The sequence below is a fragment of the Scophthalmus maximus genome, chromosome 5, assembly GCF_022379125.1.
Source record: "Scophthalmus maximus strain ysfricsl-2021 chromosome 5, ASM2237912v1, whole genome shotgun sequence".
Taxonomy (NCBI): domain Eukaryota; kingdom Metazoa; phylum Chordata; class Actinopteri; order Pleuronectiformes; family Scophthalmidae; genus Scophthalmus; species Scophthalmus maximus.
Genome location: NC_061519.1, coordinates 17341880 through 17354557, shown reverse-complemented (window position 1 = coordinate 17354557; position 12678 = coordinate 17341880). Strand labels below are relative to the sequence as shown.

Here is a 12678-nt window from a genome sequence, read left to right as displayed (position 1 = left end):
GGGCGAGAGGTTGGGAACACCCTAGACACGTTTGTACTCTAATATATGTCTATCATCACATGTTAACAACCACAGCACCTGGAGGAAACCAACAGATTTTGGGGAGACGCACGCAAACCACCTCCCACGCAGAAAGGAATTAAATGAGCTGGATTCAAATCAAGGAGACAATGTTAATCACTGAACCATTATGCAGCCTTCCCTCATAATCCTTCCATAACAAAAGAACAGTAAAAACAAGCTGTGTTTCACAGACACAAAGAAAACATTAAACTGAACCAATAAACAAGGAGGTATAAAGCAAAAAGAAAAGTGGTTCTTGCCTTTAACCAGCCACACTTATTTCCACCCTGACTCACTATTAAGACATTAACATACATCTCACACTTACTGACCTCCATTCACACATTTAGAGAGGTGCTGTGACACCATCTGCTCTGGGCAGACGTCATTTAATAGAGAAGAAGAAGCAGTAAGAAATTATTCCTGCACATGGAAATTCTTGTTATCATTTGCATTTATCTGTAAATGTGAATATTTTCCATGATGTTGCAATTGAGAGAGAGAAAAGAAACATGTAGACAGCTCTGAATGTCTATGATTAGCCTTTGTAGGGCTGTCAAAATGTGTAAAACTGATTGATTTATTAATATAAATCATGATTAAATGTTGTGTACGTACAATAAAATAACACAGAGCAGGTTATAGTCTTTGACATTTTAGTGTTAAAATACTGTGATTTTTTATCGCTGAAACAAAGCAGTGTTAGATAGATAGATAGATAGATAGATAGATAGATAGATAGATAATCTAATTCCGTGTCTGGGTCCACAGATGGAACGTGGTCTGTAGTGTGATTTATTCTTGCACAGAATAACAACAGCTTTCCATATAAGGAACCGATCACCAGATGGTGGAAAAAGGCCTAGCCAGTTCTGACTGGTGCTCGTTGCCCCGTGCTCGGTGTCGGGCTGAGCCGATGCAAAAAGGGAAAAGGTGAGAGGGCGGAGGAGCATGCCAAACATGTGTAGCCCCAGAAACAACCCCCAGTCACATCCTCTTCCACCCACAAATTCACGTGGTACGAATGCTGCACTTGACATGACAAAATTATGCTGAAGAAAAAAGTGTCTTCCGTAAACACAAAATGTACAAAAACACAACTTCTGCGTTGTTATTTCGTTCTAGCAAAGCCCAAATAATATAAAAAAGCATTTAAAATAATCCACCAAGTCAAAAATATTAAGGAACCACTTACATCCCAATTCACAGCGATGTCAAGTATGTATGTTTGACTTCAAGATCTTTACATACGTGACATAAATTACATGGTTCGTGGTCCAATATGTATTATCATACGTCCATAAATAACTTGATATATGGAGTTTGCGCGTACAATAGGACAAAGAAGCGCATACTCCCACAGGATCAAACTGTCTGCAGTCTTCCTCCCTCTCTGACATGAGCGGGGCTATTTCCACAGTAATAACAGTCTGAAGTTTACGTCACTGGTACAGATCCAGAAGAGAGCAGAGAGGCCTATGATGTGGGATACTTTTCCCATCAGGCTACAGATAATAGCAGCACTATGCAGCTCCCACACTCCATTATATCAAATTTTAGTGGTTTTCATACTGTAATCGATGGTTTATCAGACACTGCAGATGCATCTTTTCAGACCTTAATGGTGACACAACTAAACAGGATATTTATGGATTACAAAAATATTGCTAGATGTTTTGATGAAACTAAAATCATGCTTGATGCCACTCATTTTGGTGATACCACCGGACACACAAGGAAAGCACGATCACAAAAATGCAAACACTAGTAATCTGCTTACATAGAGGTAAAAACGTGTCTTCCGTACCTTCTTGGCCGTCTTGATCAGCTTGTCTTTTCCTGTTGGCAGTTGAGATGCTGCTGCTCCAGCAGATTACCACTCCAAAGAAGACGGCTGAAGCCACCATCGTCCAAGAAGGTCCTCAGGAGTGGCCCCTGCGCTCCTGAGGAGTGGAATATTGTCCATTTTATTTAAGGTAAAACACTTGGCAGTTAGGCACTATGTCAAAAGCACTACTGTATCCCCAATTCAACAGAAGATTCCTGTCAATGCTATACTATTCAACTCAAGTACCAGCCTATTTTAGAGAGACATGTTTTATTTTATTATTGTCAGCTTTTAACACATTCCATAAATCAGCAACTCTCCATCCCACGTCCACTCGGAAGTGATTCAGGCCTCTCCTCCTGTGGGCATGGAGGAATCACCCTCAAACTGACGGGGCTGTAGAAAAAAGTTGTATAAATTATTTTTTGCATGCAGGACTGTAATGTGCTGTATCCAGTCTTCATCCGGGTCACACATGAACATAAACGCATGAAAGTGAACGTGCTGTCCATTTATAGACCTTACAGCCCAGGTTGTCAATCTGTGAACGCACTCTCTCCTACATGCAGTTTGTCAGTGACGTGCAGGCGGGTGTCAGTACTCCTACATGAAAACTCATGGACTACTGCCGCAAACATGACGTATGCCACAGATGGTGTCGTCTCTTCGTCAGAAGTTACATTCTAGCTGTTGCTCACCGCCACCAAACGACTGCCAATGGGAAAATGCATCAGCCAGGTTAGGTTTCATGTCTAGGTGACAGCAGGGACATTGACTACACTAAGTGGACTGTGGAAGTATAAGTCCTACTTTTGTGTTTACTGTGTGCCAGCGTTTTGTTAGTTTAAGATGAAATATAAATCAGGGTAAAGATGGTGTGTCTGCATGGTTGGGTGACAGTGAACCAAGCAAACATTCGCCCAATTATTCCCATATTGAAGCTTTAATATCTCTTTCTTTTTCAGCAGGATTATGCAATTCTACGTTACAGATTTCCACAAAAACTTGGTGGAAGGATGGGACATGACCAAAGGAACCATTCCAATTTGGCTTTTGGATCCAGACATCGTCTTTAACATTGTGAGATATGGCGGTTTGTGACCGATGTTAAAGGGAATAATGCATGGATCATGAAAAATATCTAGCATCTTTAGGGGACTGATATCTTTGAGTATGTGCAATTAGGTGCAGCTTTGGTTATGGAGATTAGATGCACTGCATCTCAAGAAATTTCCATAGTTTACAATGACTATTGGTTTAGTCAAATGCAAGTAGTAGCAGTTTTCCAAGGTGATTTAAAGGGTTACTGACATTTTTTATTAGTTTTATAAGAATTCCAACGTACGCTTATTTTGACAATCTAATAATTGTGATTTGATTTGAATACATTTCTAGCATGACCTATCACACATGGTTGCAAAATCTGGGGGTCAGATGATGCGATTTTCACCACTTTTTATTCTGTACAATGATCAGTCGCTGTGATGAAAATTTAAATATCAGAATTATTTCCACATCAAAATTCTGTAAAAATTTCCACTAAATATCCATCCATTATCTATATATATCGTTTTACCAATTAAAGATTTGGGGGGGGGGCAATCAAGTAAAGGCAGACTTGGTACTGCAATAATCATCACAGACACATACTGGGCATATATCGCCCTCTGCAGGTGTTCAACAGGCAAGTCGGGTTCAGAGCAAACTGGATAGATGGATTTAAAGACTACTTTGTAAAATAAAGGAGACCAGTGTGGGGGTAGTTCCTTTTCAAAAAAAGTAATGCCTTGCTTTACTTAATTACTCACTGCAGAAAGTAAGCCGTATACTACTTGTTACACTACTTTTGCAACCCAACACTGCAGGAGACAGCAGACTCGTCTCTGCAAAATTACAAAAAAAATGTAGATAAGGAATACAAAAAAGGTAATACAACAATTCACAAGTCAATTTATTTTTCTATGAACAAACAAAAAACACAACAAAACACTGACAAAGCTCGGTCCCCACGTTTAAACAGTGCTTTAACAAATTGGAAGAAAAGTTCAGCTAGAGCAGAGGACCAAAACTTCCTCTTACCGGCTTTAACTGAGGGAAGGAACTGCAAGAACTTTCCCTCCTTTCACCCAAAGAAATGTGCTTGATTTTCAATATCACAGATGTAGACTTGAAGCCAGGAAATCCACTTTGGGGTGTCGTATTGACCTTGGTTGTAAACATTAGCTGTATAAATGCTAAATTTGGGTATGACTTTCTGATACTGTGTTTGACAGCTTAAGTAGTGGGAGAGTGAATTGTTGGCAACAGGTAGTTCCAGGGATTTATAAGGCAGAATCCAGATATCTGATGGATTAACAGTTGAGTTAAAAAATCTAGAGATCAGTAGTGACCACAGGAGTGACTCCATGAATGAGCAATGTTGGGCCGAGGTCTCGACTCAACAGGTCCACCTGGTGCAGGTAGGCATGGTAACGGCTTGTGTCTGCGGGTGGGCGTGGCAAATACAGGAAACGAACAGCAGGCTTCGGGGCTCCATGTCGGAGAATCAGATCATTGACAGCACAGATATAATCATCTGTAAGCTGAGCAACATTATTAGGGAACGCCTCCACGCCATCTTCCTTTTCAGCTCCTCCTTTCTCCATCCTCTCCTCACTCTGTGCAGACTCATTCCCTGTCTCCTTTCCTCCTTGACTCCAGTGCAGCGCTACCACCTGGTCCCAAGCCACCATCTGCACCTGGGCGGATATTCTGAGCTCCTTTAGCATCACCCTGAGCTTCGTCTCATCCTCTTCCTGCAGACTGCAACCAGCCTCCACGCACAAGAAGAGGCGGAGTCTTGTCTGGTTCCAGGCACGGGTCTCTTGCAGCACACAGGCCAGCTGCAGCAGGAACAGTGAGCAGGTGTCGACATAGCCATGGCTGTCCGGTCGAAGTAGATTCAGAGGCCACACATCAACAAATGGTCCCATCATGCTTTGGTTTCCTGCAGTCTTTCTTCCTGAGCCCAACACCTCCTCTCGGTTGAACTGGTCGAAGTAACGAGCCAGTGTCACATTCTTCCCCATTTTTACAGCGTCAGCAATCACCGACACATATTCCTCTTCCGGAAGGTCTTTGGTTTCCTCAGCAACCCGCACACTGGGGAAGAAGGGGGACCGCTGCTCCCTAGGGTCTTTGGTTTGACAGACTGTGTCGAAGCCGTAGCCTGTAGACACAAGAATTTTACCTTGAAGGTTGTCTTGTGGGGTGCAGTCATCGTAGAAACCTAAGACAATGGTGTTTGGCCTCATTCCACCTAGATACAAACAGTGTCATAAGTATCATACGTGCAGTCTGGGTAAGAACTGTGAGGTTTGTAGGTGTAATACATTATCATGATCTAACGTGTCAGTGTGTCAGTATGTGGACATGATATACGTTCAATATAAATAAAAAGGAGAACAGCGCTCTGTGGGGGCGGGACAGTATGCCTCAACAGGCAGTCTGTGGACCGAGTTGAGCGCGATTTTCTTCTACGTCCGCAGTGTCTTTATCCACAGCCTGCTCATTCGCAACAGCATTACCAATGTTTATAGACTACAACCAAACTCTTTTTCACCACCAAATGCTCAACTCTAGAATCATGGTCGTCATGGACCACAGCCATTTACCCAACCTGCCTAATGGTCAAGTCAACCCCTGGTGTATTTTCCCTGTGAACACGAGGCAAAAAAGTGGGCCTGCACTACACTAGTTCAATTAAAATTAACACCATGTATACATCTATAAGGTAAACTTGCCTACCAAATCCTGTAATGAAGAGCAGGTTCTGAACTCCGTGTCGGACAGAGTCTGCCAGGGTTAGGTTGACAAATGCCTTGATGTTGAGATGATCGACTAGGGACAGCCAGGAGTCATAAGAGCTCTGCAAAGGATCAGAGGGCAACCCATCTGCAGAGAGAGAGAGAGAGAGAGAGAAGAGAATCCTCTCATTTCTTGTAGTGACTTACAGGCAGGTGTGTGGGTTGTGGGGGGGTTAAATAATTTCTTTGGATATTTACCTTTACTTCACTGTGAAAAGCATTGGAAATCATTGAAACTGATATGACTTCTACCTCACCATGGCCATTGTTGCCATCATTAAAGCTTTCATTAGCTTTAAAGCCTACAGAGTTACTAAAACACTAAATATGTAAATTGTGGGGTTAGCACCAATCAAATAAAATACATTTGCCTCCAACCTACAAGATTCTTACCGAGTAAACCCAGCTTTACATGTCCCAGTACATAAAGGCCACTCTTCTTCAAGTCATTAATGAAAGTCATGAGACCTGTACAGCTGCGAGGGTTTGCCACCATCAGCAGCACCTGGGGCCTCCAGAACTTCACGTGGTCTTTACGCACATCCAACCTCAACAGGTACTTGCGTACCTGAGTGAATCAAAGATGAGATGGAAAAAGACAGATGTGCTGTTGTATTAGTTCCTGTAACCTTCATATTAATGTTGAGGATGTGAGAAAGATGGTTATGCGACTATGCACCTGATGGAAGATGAGAGCCTGGCTGATGTATCCCCAGTTGCTGATGGGACCAAAGTAGTGGATCAGCATCAAGAGCAGCAGCATAAAGGCTATGCTGGCAAAGGCATATATGGCATTGATCAGAAACATCATGACCAGGCAACCAAGGATGCCCAGTGTGCAGGTATGCCAGGTAAAACAACGGAATGAAGGTCTACATTTGAAAAAAGAAAGAAAAACAGAGAACATATGTGAAGAAAATGACCTTAAAATCACAATTGTAAAGAAAATCAACAGGAAAGCTAAGCTCACTACTTCACCCTGCACTCTACCTGAAGTTTGGTGCAGAAGCCCATTCGAGGGCCAAACAGGCCAGGTTCACAGCAGCATACACCAACAAGAAGAAGATGGTTACAATACCAGCTATAGTGTTCAATTTACCTGCAAACAGCACCACCTAGTGGCAGAAATAAAGAACATTAATTAGGATGACAACATTTAAAGCATCATATAAAATAGTAGCTCTATTGTGAAGCAGACGTTTTAAAGGCAAGGCTGTAAAAGATATACCATAATGACCACCTATCTTTATTTGTTTTTGTGCAGAAAAGTGACAATGTCTCATCAATATTTTGTATTTTGAGCTGCTTAGAACCAACCCTAATATAGTAGTAGGTAACTGAGATCAATGTATAAAAACAATTTAACTCCCCGTGTCTAGACTATAAGAGAAGCTTCAGACCACTGGATGTCCCTCGACCTCGATATCAACCACAATGATAAACAGCTGGTTGAGAACAGATATACTATATAGTGGTCTGTATGTTTTGTATGCTTTGATTTGTAGTGTCGTGGATTCAATGTGAGCACTGACTTTTCATCCCTCAGGATGGTGGATTAGTGAAATGGTGTCTCTCTCAGCAGTAAAGTGCACTGCTGTTATTACGGAGATGAACAGTGTCTCTTCTCTCCGCTATCCACACCTCCATGGTGCTGAAAGATGCACGGCTGGAGGCAGCAGCTTATTTCACTTTTCGTATTCTCACTAAAAGGATTAAGAACTAAAAGAAAAATCAAGTGTTTCATAAATTGGGGGTCGCATTTGATTAATTCATATTTTGGGGGGTTGGCCAGTGCAGATTGGCTCTTTCAACAGGTCAGGTGGGTCCAAGTATTAAATTGTGACCTGACATCACAAACAAATATATCCATTTAGATGGTGGCTAAACAATCATTTCACGAGAGGACACATTTTTGAACTACGTCACTAATCAACAGGAGGCAGTTGAGGGTAAGAGATTTGACTTTGTTTGAGCTTAAAGCAGACAACTCCTTGTTATACAGTCTAATATCCTACCTGGACAAGCAACCATGAGATGAGCACCGAAGCCCAGGGGTTCCCACTGCGAGACGTTTTCCTCGCCAGAGCCAGGACACCACCTGTAGAGATTCACAACATTAACACAAGCAAAATCACTGTTTGTTATTGCTCATCTTCTTTAATCAAATAAACAACTGAGTCATCCCGCACTAATTTTTTTTTCCCTCTGAGAAAGTCAACACTGCAAGCCATCTGCTGTCAAACGATATTTTACAAATTAACAAGCCACCCCTAGGAAAACGAGACATGATTAATAACAAGGGTCAATTTCTCACATTTCAGATGGAAGAGTCCTTCAACAGATGGCTTATTATTAAAAGGTTGCCTCAGCCTTGTAGAAGACCAGCTGGAGATGGATACGCTGTCATATACACTGGATCAACTATTGAGCCGTGATCATAACCTTAACAAGCAAGATTTGAAATAATAAAACCCCTCACTACAGAAATGGTGAGAGGCCATGCCAGCTGAAACCCCACTGCTGATAAACAAGAAACATATTTGCTGTTCTTTGCTGGTTTATAATTTGTGTTACAGATAACAGGCAAACCAATTTCCAAAAATTGCGCAGCAGGACACATGATCAAAAACCTCACCAAACAGGTTGTCTTTGGACAAAGCATACAGGATCCTGGAAGCTCCGATCAGGTTACTCATGGCAGCAGATATAGTGGAGGAGTAGATCCCGACTGTCACCATGGGGGACCATACATTGATGTTTCCCAGGAAACTGTAGTCTTTTTGAAGTAGGAGACTATGAAAAGTAAAACCACCAAACATGAAATGTGTCAACAATTGACAACAATTGATTGAGTAGATTAACTGTAAATAATGTGACAGATCAAATCGATTAACATGTGTGCAAACTTTATACGTATACGATTAAGAATAATTTCTACAACTATGATAATTATCTCTGAAAAAGACAGAAAAAATATTCCAAAGCTAAAGAGCAACATCTTTGTAATAATCCTCCATTAAATATTGAAGTGACCACAATATTATGGCCAATTTTACTCAAGTCCAACTTTGATGCCGATGACCTTTGTAATCAGCTACTATAACACGGATAGAAAGTAGTGTGTTTCAGTTAATTTGTGCCAAAAAGTGTCACTGACTATGTGTGCACTTGTGTGTCTCACCGGTCACAGGACCATGCAGCCAGCAGACTTAGCAGATTGTATGTGACGAAAGTTATGAGGACGGCTGCAAGCGTTCCTCTCGGGATGGAATAGCTGGGGTTTTTCAAGTCACCTGCAAAACACATAACAGAACATCCCTCTTAAAAGATAACAACCAAATCTGTCGTCACCTCATTGAGGTTTTCAAAGTTCAGTGTTACCCAGAGGGGCTGGTTCCACCAAAATCTGCATTTCCTGTCACAGTTGCCTTCTTCTGCCCAAAATTGAGGATAAAGCTTCTGTATCGCACAGTATAAAAAAAAGGTATGCTGTTCACTTGTTTCATGTTTTATTCAGATGATCCTCTTCGACTTGTGATTCTCTTGGGTGTTTAAGGGCAAGCCTTACTTAGTGTGACACAACCTCAGATGAGGACGGATGAATGGATGGGTTAAGCCTGCTATCATTTTGTTGAGTGTTTAAGGGCAAGGTCTTGGTGCTAAATGTTTGTACATCACAATAAGAGCACATAGATGAACCGATTTGGGGAGGAGAAGCAGACACCTACACAGCTTTAACATTTTGTGATTGCTCTATGATCCAGCCCCTGAACTGATGGAAGGTGATGGGTCCCTTCCTTTTTGAAGTGGCACATAACCCTTTGTTTGGCTTTTATTGACATTATTTAAACACTGTCTTACCTGACATGTTGGAGCCTGCCATGATTCCAGTGCAGCCATTGAACATGACAGCAAACACTGTGGCAAAACTCATCATGGCACCAGTGGTGTAGTCTACTGTGTAATTGGCTAGAAGGAAGTGACAGGAGGCGTTATTATCCACACATCAGGGTTCACATTTGTACAAACAGGAACCTACAGCACATTAGATCAATAATTCATTTTGGTATGTTATTCTTGTACATATCAATGGCGTGAACCAACTAATCAGATATGTTATTGTAAGTTTTCTCTACAGGTTCAACATTGTTTAAAAATACTTTCAAAGGCTATAAAATATGCATAGACTACATTTGACACAGTGACAGCAACACCTCAAACACTTACGCAATAGGTTACTCTGCAAGGTGTGGAGTTGGAATCCAGTAAAATTGGCAGTTCTCAGGCTGGTGTTGTTCAGAACAGAAGTATCTGGCAGAATCACCACAACTGGCCTGACAATGAAGAAACTGATGAAAATGGACACGAGGACTGTTGTGACTATGATGAAAATGACAAAGGCGGCTTTGGCATAGATGTGGGCTCCCACCTGTGATGACAAACAAAATGCAATGAGTTGTTAATATTTTTAACCCCCCTTAACAGGATGGCAACATCAGTCATTATTATATGGCAAGTGTATTTGTCCAGCAGACCTCTTGGTCCAGAGCCAGTTATGAAAATGAGATGGCAATAAAATTTGGTTTGGACATTTGTGGACCTGCAATGATCAATTAAGGCTTTTGAACTTCTGACTTTTAACCTTTCACTACAGTCAAGTCCAGGTTTACTATTTTAATGACAGCCCAAAATCACAAGACTGACCTCAATTGTAAGATGAGATGCCATAAATGTATCTTCATTTTAAAAAATGTGAGTAAAATGAAAATGAGAACATCTCACCAAGCAGACTATGAAACACAGGAAGAGCAGGACAGTGCCATAAAGCACAGACCACCAGTATCCTGACGGCAACACCTGTATTAGACTGGCAGCAGCTGTAGCTCCCTCTGAGGAAGGACATTAAACCAGGGTTATCCAAAATATCAATAAACATTACATGCCTGAAAGTCCCACTGTGTCTCATGGACCTTACCTTCTGGGATTCCAAAGACAAACATGACTGCTTCAACCAGACCCAAAACATAGAGAGCACTGCCACACACATTGGCAAAGAAAAACATGATCCCGATGCTGCCACCAAACTCTGGACCCAGGGCTCGGCTGATCATGTCTGGGGAGCCAAGTTTAGGAATTTCTCCAGACTCCAGATTCATGAATGGAACCCAAACAGACGGGACACACTATTTCACCTAACAAATAACGGTTGAATACCCACCAATAGTCAGATTAATACCCAGAGAAATCCTATAGCATCAGTGGATAAAGCAAAATGGTGAGGCCAAGTCTCTCAGCAGCAAAGGATACAGTAGGCACCTCCAGCATCTAAAGCTCCGTTGGTGGAGATGGCGCACACAGAAAGCACAGTCGTCGTGATAATCAAGTAGGCCACCAGGAACATGGCAATAGACTCATAGAGCCCAGCTTGTCCAACTACAAATCCTGCAAGCAGGAGAAAAGCTATTATTTGTAATGTAGCAGATCGAAATACCAGTGCTTAGAACACAGCATGCTGCTTTTTTTTTACTGATATATTCAATTATAGACAGATGGAATAACGTAATGCTAAAATAACTGATGCAATTTTTTTTAAATTTTGCAGTAGTTTCGCAAGAAATAATTAAAAAATTTGCTTCAAGCTTCTTAAATTTGAAAAATATATTTTTATTTTTACATTGTTAAATTGGACTCAATACACAAACTGAGGTTATCCCATTCTGCTTCGGAAAATCTTTTGAATTTCTGCCACACTTTATTGACTCGATATTTCTAAAGATTTAATCCATGATCAAAAAAAATATGACAACGTTTAAATTAAACACTTTTTAAAGGGAAATTACTTGAGATGATATTTCCATTTCACCAAGACCCAAGTGAGATGCAGCTCATAGAAAGTTGACTAATAATTTCAGAAATGGTGTTCATAGTTAAAATGACAAACATTTGGCTTCTCAAAAAGTCAGATATTTGTTTCCTTTTGCTGTATGTAAACTGAATTTATTTGGGTTTTAAATTGTGGCTCCGATTAAAAAGTGTTTAGGCTAGGCGAAATTATGATAGGGTTTTAAAAAAATTAAAAATAAACATTTCCAGACATTTTACAGTCAAAACGATGAATTGATTGATACAGAATACAACGAGCAGATGAATCGATGCTGGAAACAATCAGCTCTAAATGACAGCGAGCCTCTGTTTACCCGAGGCAACTTGTGATGAAGAAGCCCCATGTTTTCTCCTACAGAAGACTCACGCTCTTTATCAATAGTTGTCTGGTCGTCGCCCCGCCGCCACTCACCAATTCGCAGGAACACGACGACGCTGAACATGGACAGTAGAGTCGGTATGACCACTCCGAACACCACGCCGAGCTTTTGGTCGGCCTTGCTCTCGGAACAGCGGCCGGCTCCCCCGCCCGCCGCCTTGGCCCTCCTGTGCTTGGACGCATCTTTCGGCTCGGGACCGGGACCGCCGGTGAGTCGGTAATGGAGAAGAGGCGCCTTTTCTGACATGGCAGCTAACGAGCTATTGATGCTAACTTTAGTGTAGATTGATGCTAACTGTAGCGTCGATTGATGCTAACTTTAGTGTAGATTGATGCTAACTGTGACGTCGATTGATGCTAACTGTAGCGTAGATTGAGGCTGATCTTTCGTGCGCACGTGCTCACCTGGCTAACGTCTACGACTGTGTAAACGTGGCGGTGATACCTGGCTCCGTCGCTCACCTGTGTCGCTCCCTCGTGCCGTCGCTCACCGTATGCAGCTAATGACGGTTTACTAATGAGCTGGGTGACTGACGTTGCTCCCTGTAATTGGCTCATGCACCGACGGTTTCCCCCTTTATTAATGTTAGCCGGCTAATTTGTTATGCTATCTGTTAGCATGGCAGCGAAAAACCTAGCCTAGCTAAACACGAACAAACTAACAAAAAGTAGCCTACCTA

At 41.7% G+C, this 12678-nt stretch overlaps 1 protein-coding gene across 5 annotated transcripts; it reads right to left on the bottom strand.

The window, feature by feature from the left end:
- Window positions 1-2818: 2818 nt before the first annotated feature.
- On the bottom strand, window positions 2819-12396 carry LOC118310251 (solute carrier family 12 member 9-like). Of its 5 annotated transcripts, none has more exons than XM_035633012.2 (14): window positions 11987-12396; window positions 11044-11178; window positions 10712-10849; window positions 10519-10625; window positions 9964-10165; window positions 9598-9705; window positions 8918-9029; window positions 8372-8529; window positions 7752-7834; window positions 6727-6851; window positions 6416-6608; window positions 6130-6304; window positions 5678-5824; window positions 2819-5189 (listed from the first exon to the last, which is right to left on the bottom strand). In XM_035633012.2, the coding sequence occupies exons 1-14, from the start codon at window positions 12243-12245 to the stop codon at window positions 4264-4266; spliced, it is 2868 nt and encodes a 955-aa protein (XP_035488905.1). In that variant the 5' UTR covers window positions 12246-12396; the 3' UTR covers window positions 2819-4263. The 5 variants fall into 5 exon arrangements, with proteins under 5 accessions (XP_035488905.1, XP_035488908.1, XP_035488909.1 ...); XM_035633015.2 differs by having other exon boundaries at window positions 2819-5099; XM_035633016.2 differs by having other exon boundaries at window positions 6416-6504; window positions 6836-6851.
- Window positions 12397-12678: the final 282 nt, after the last annotated feature.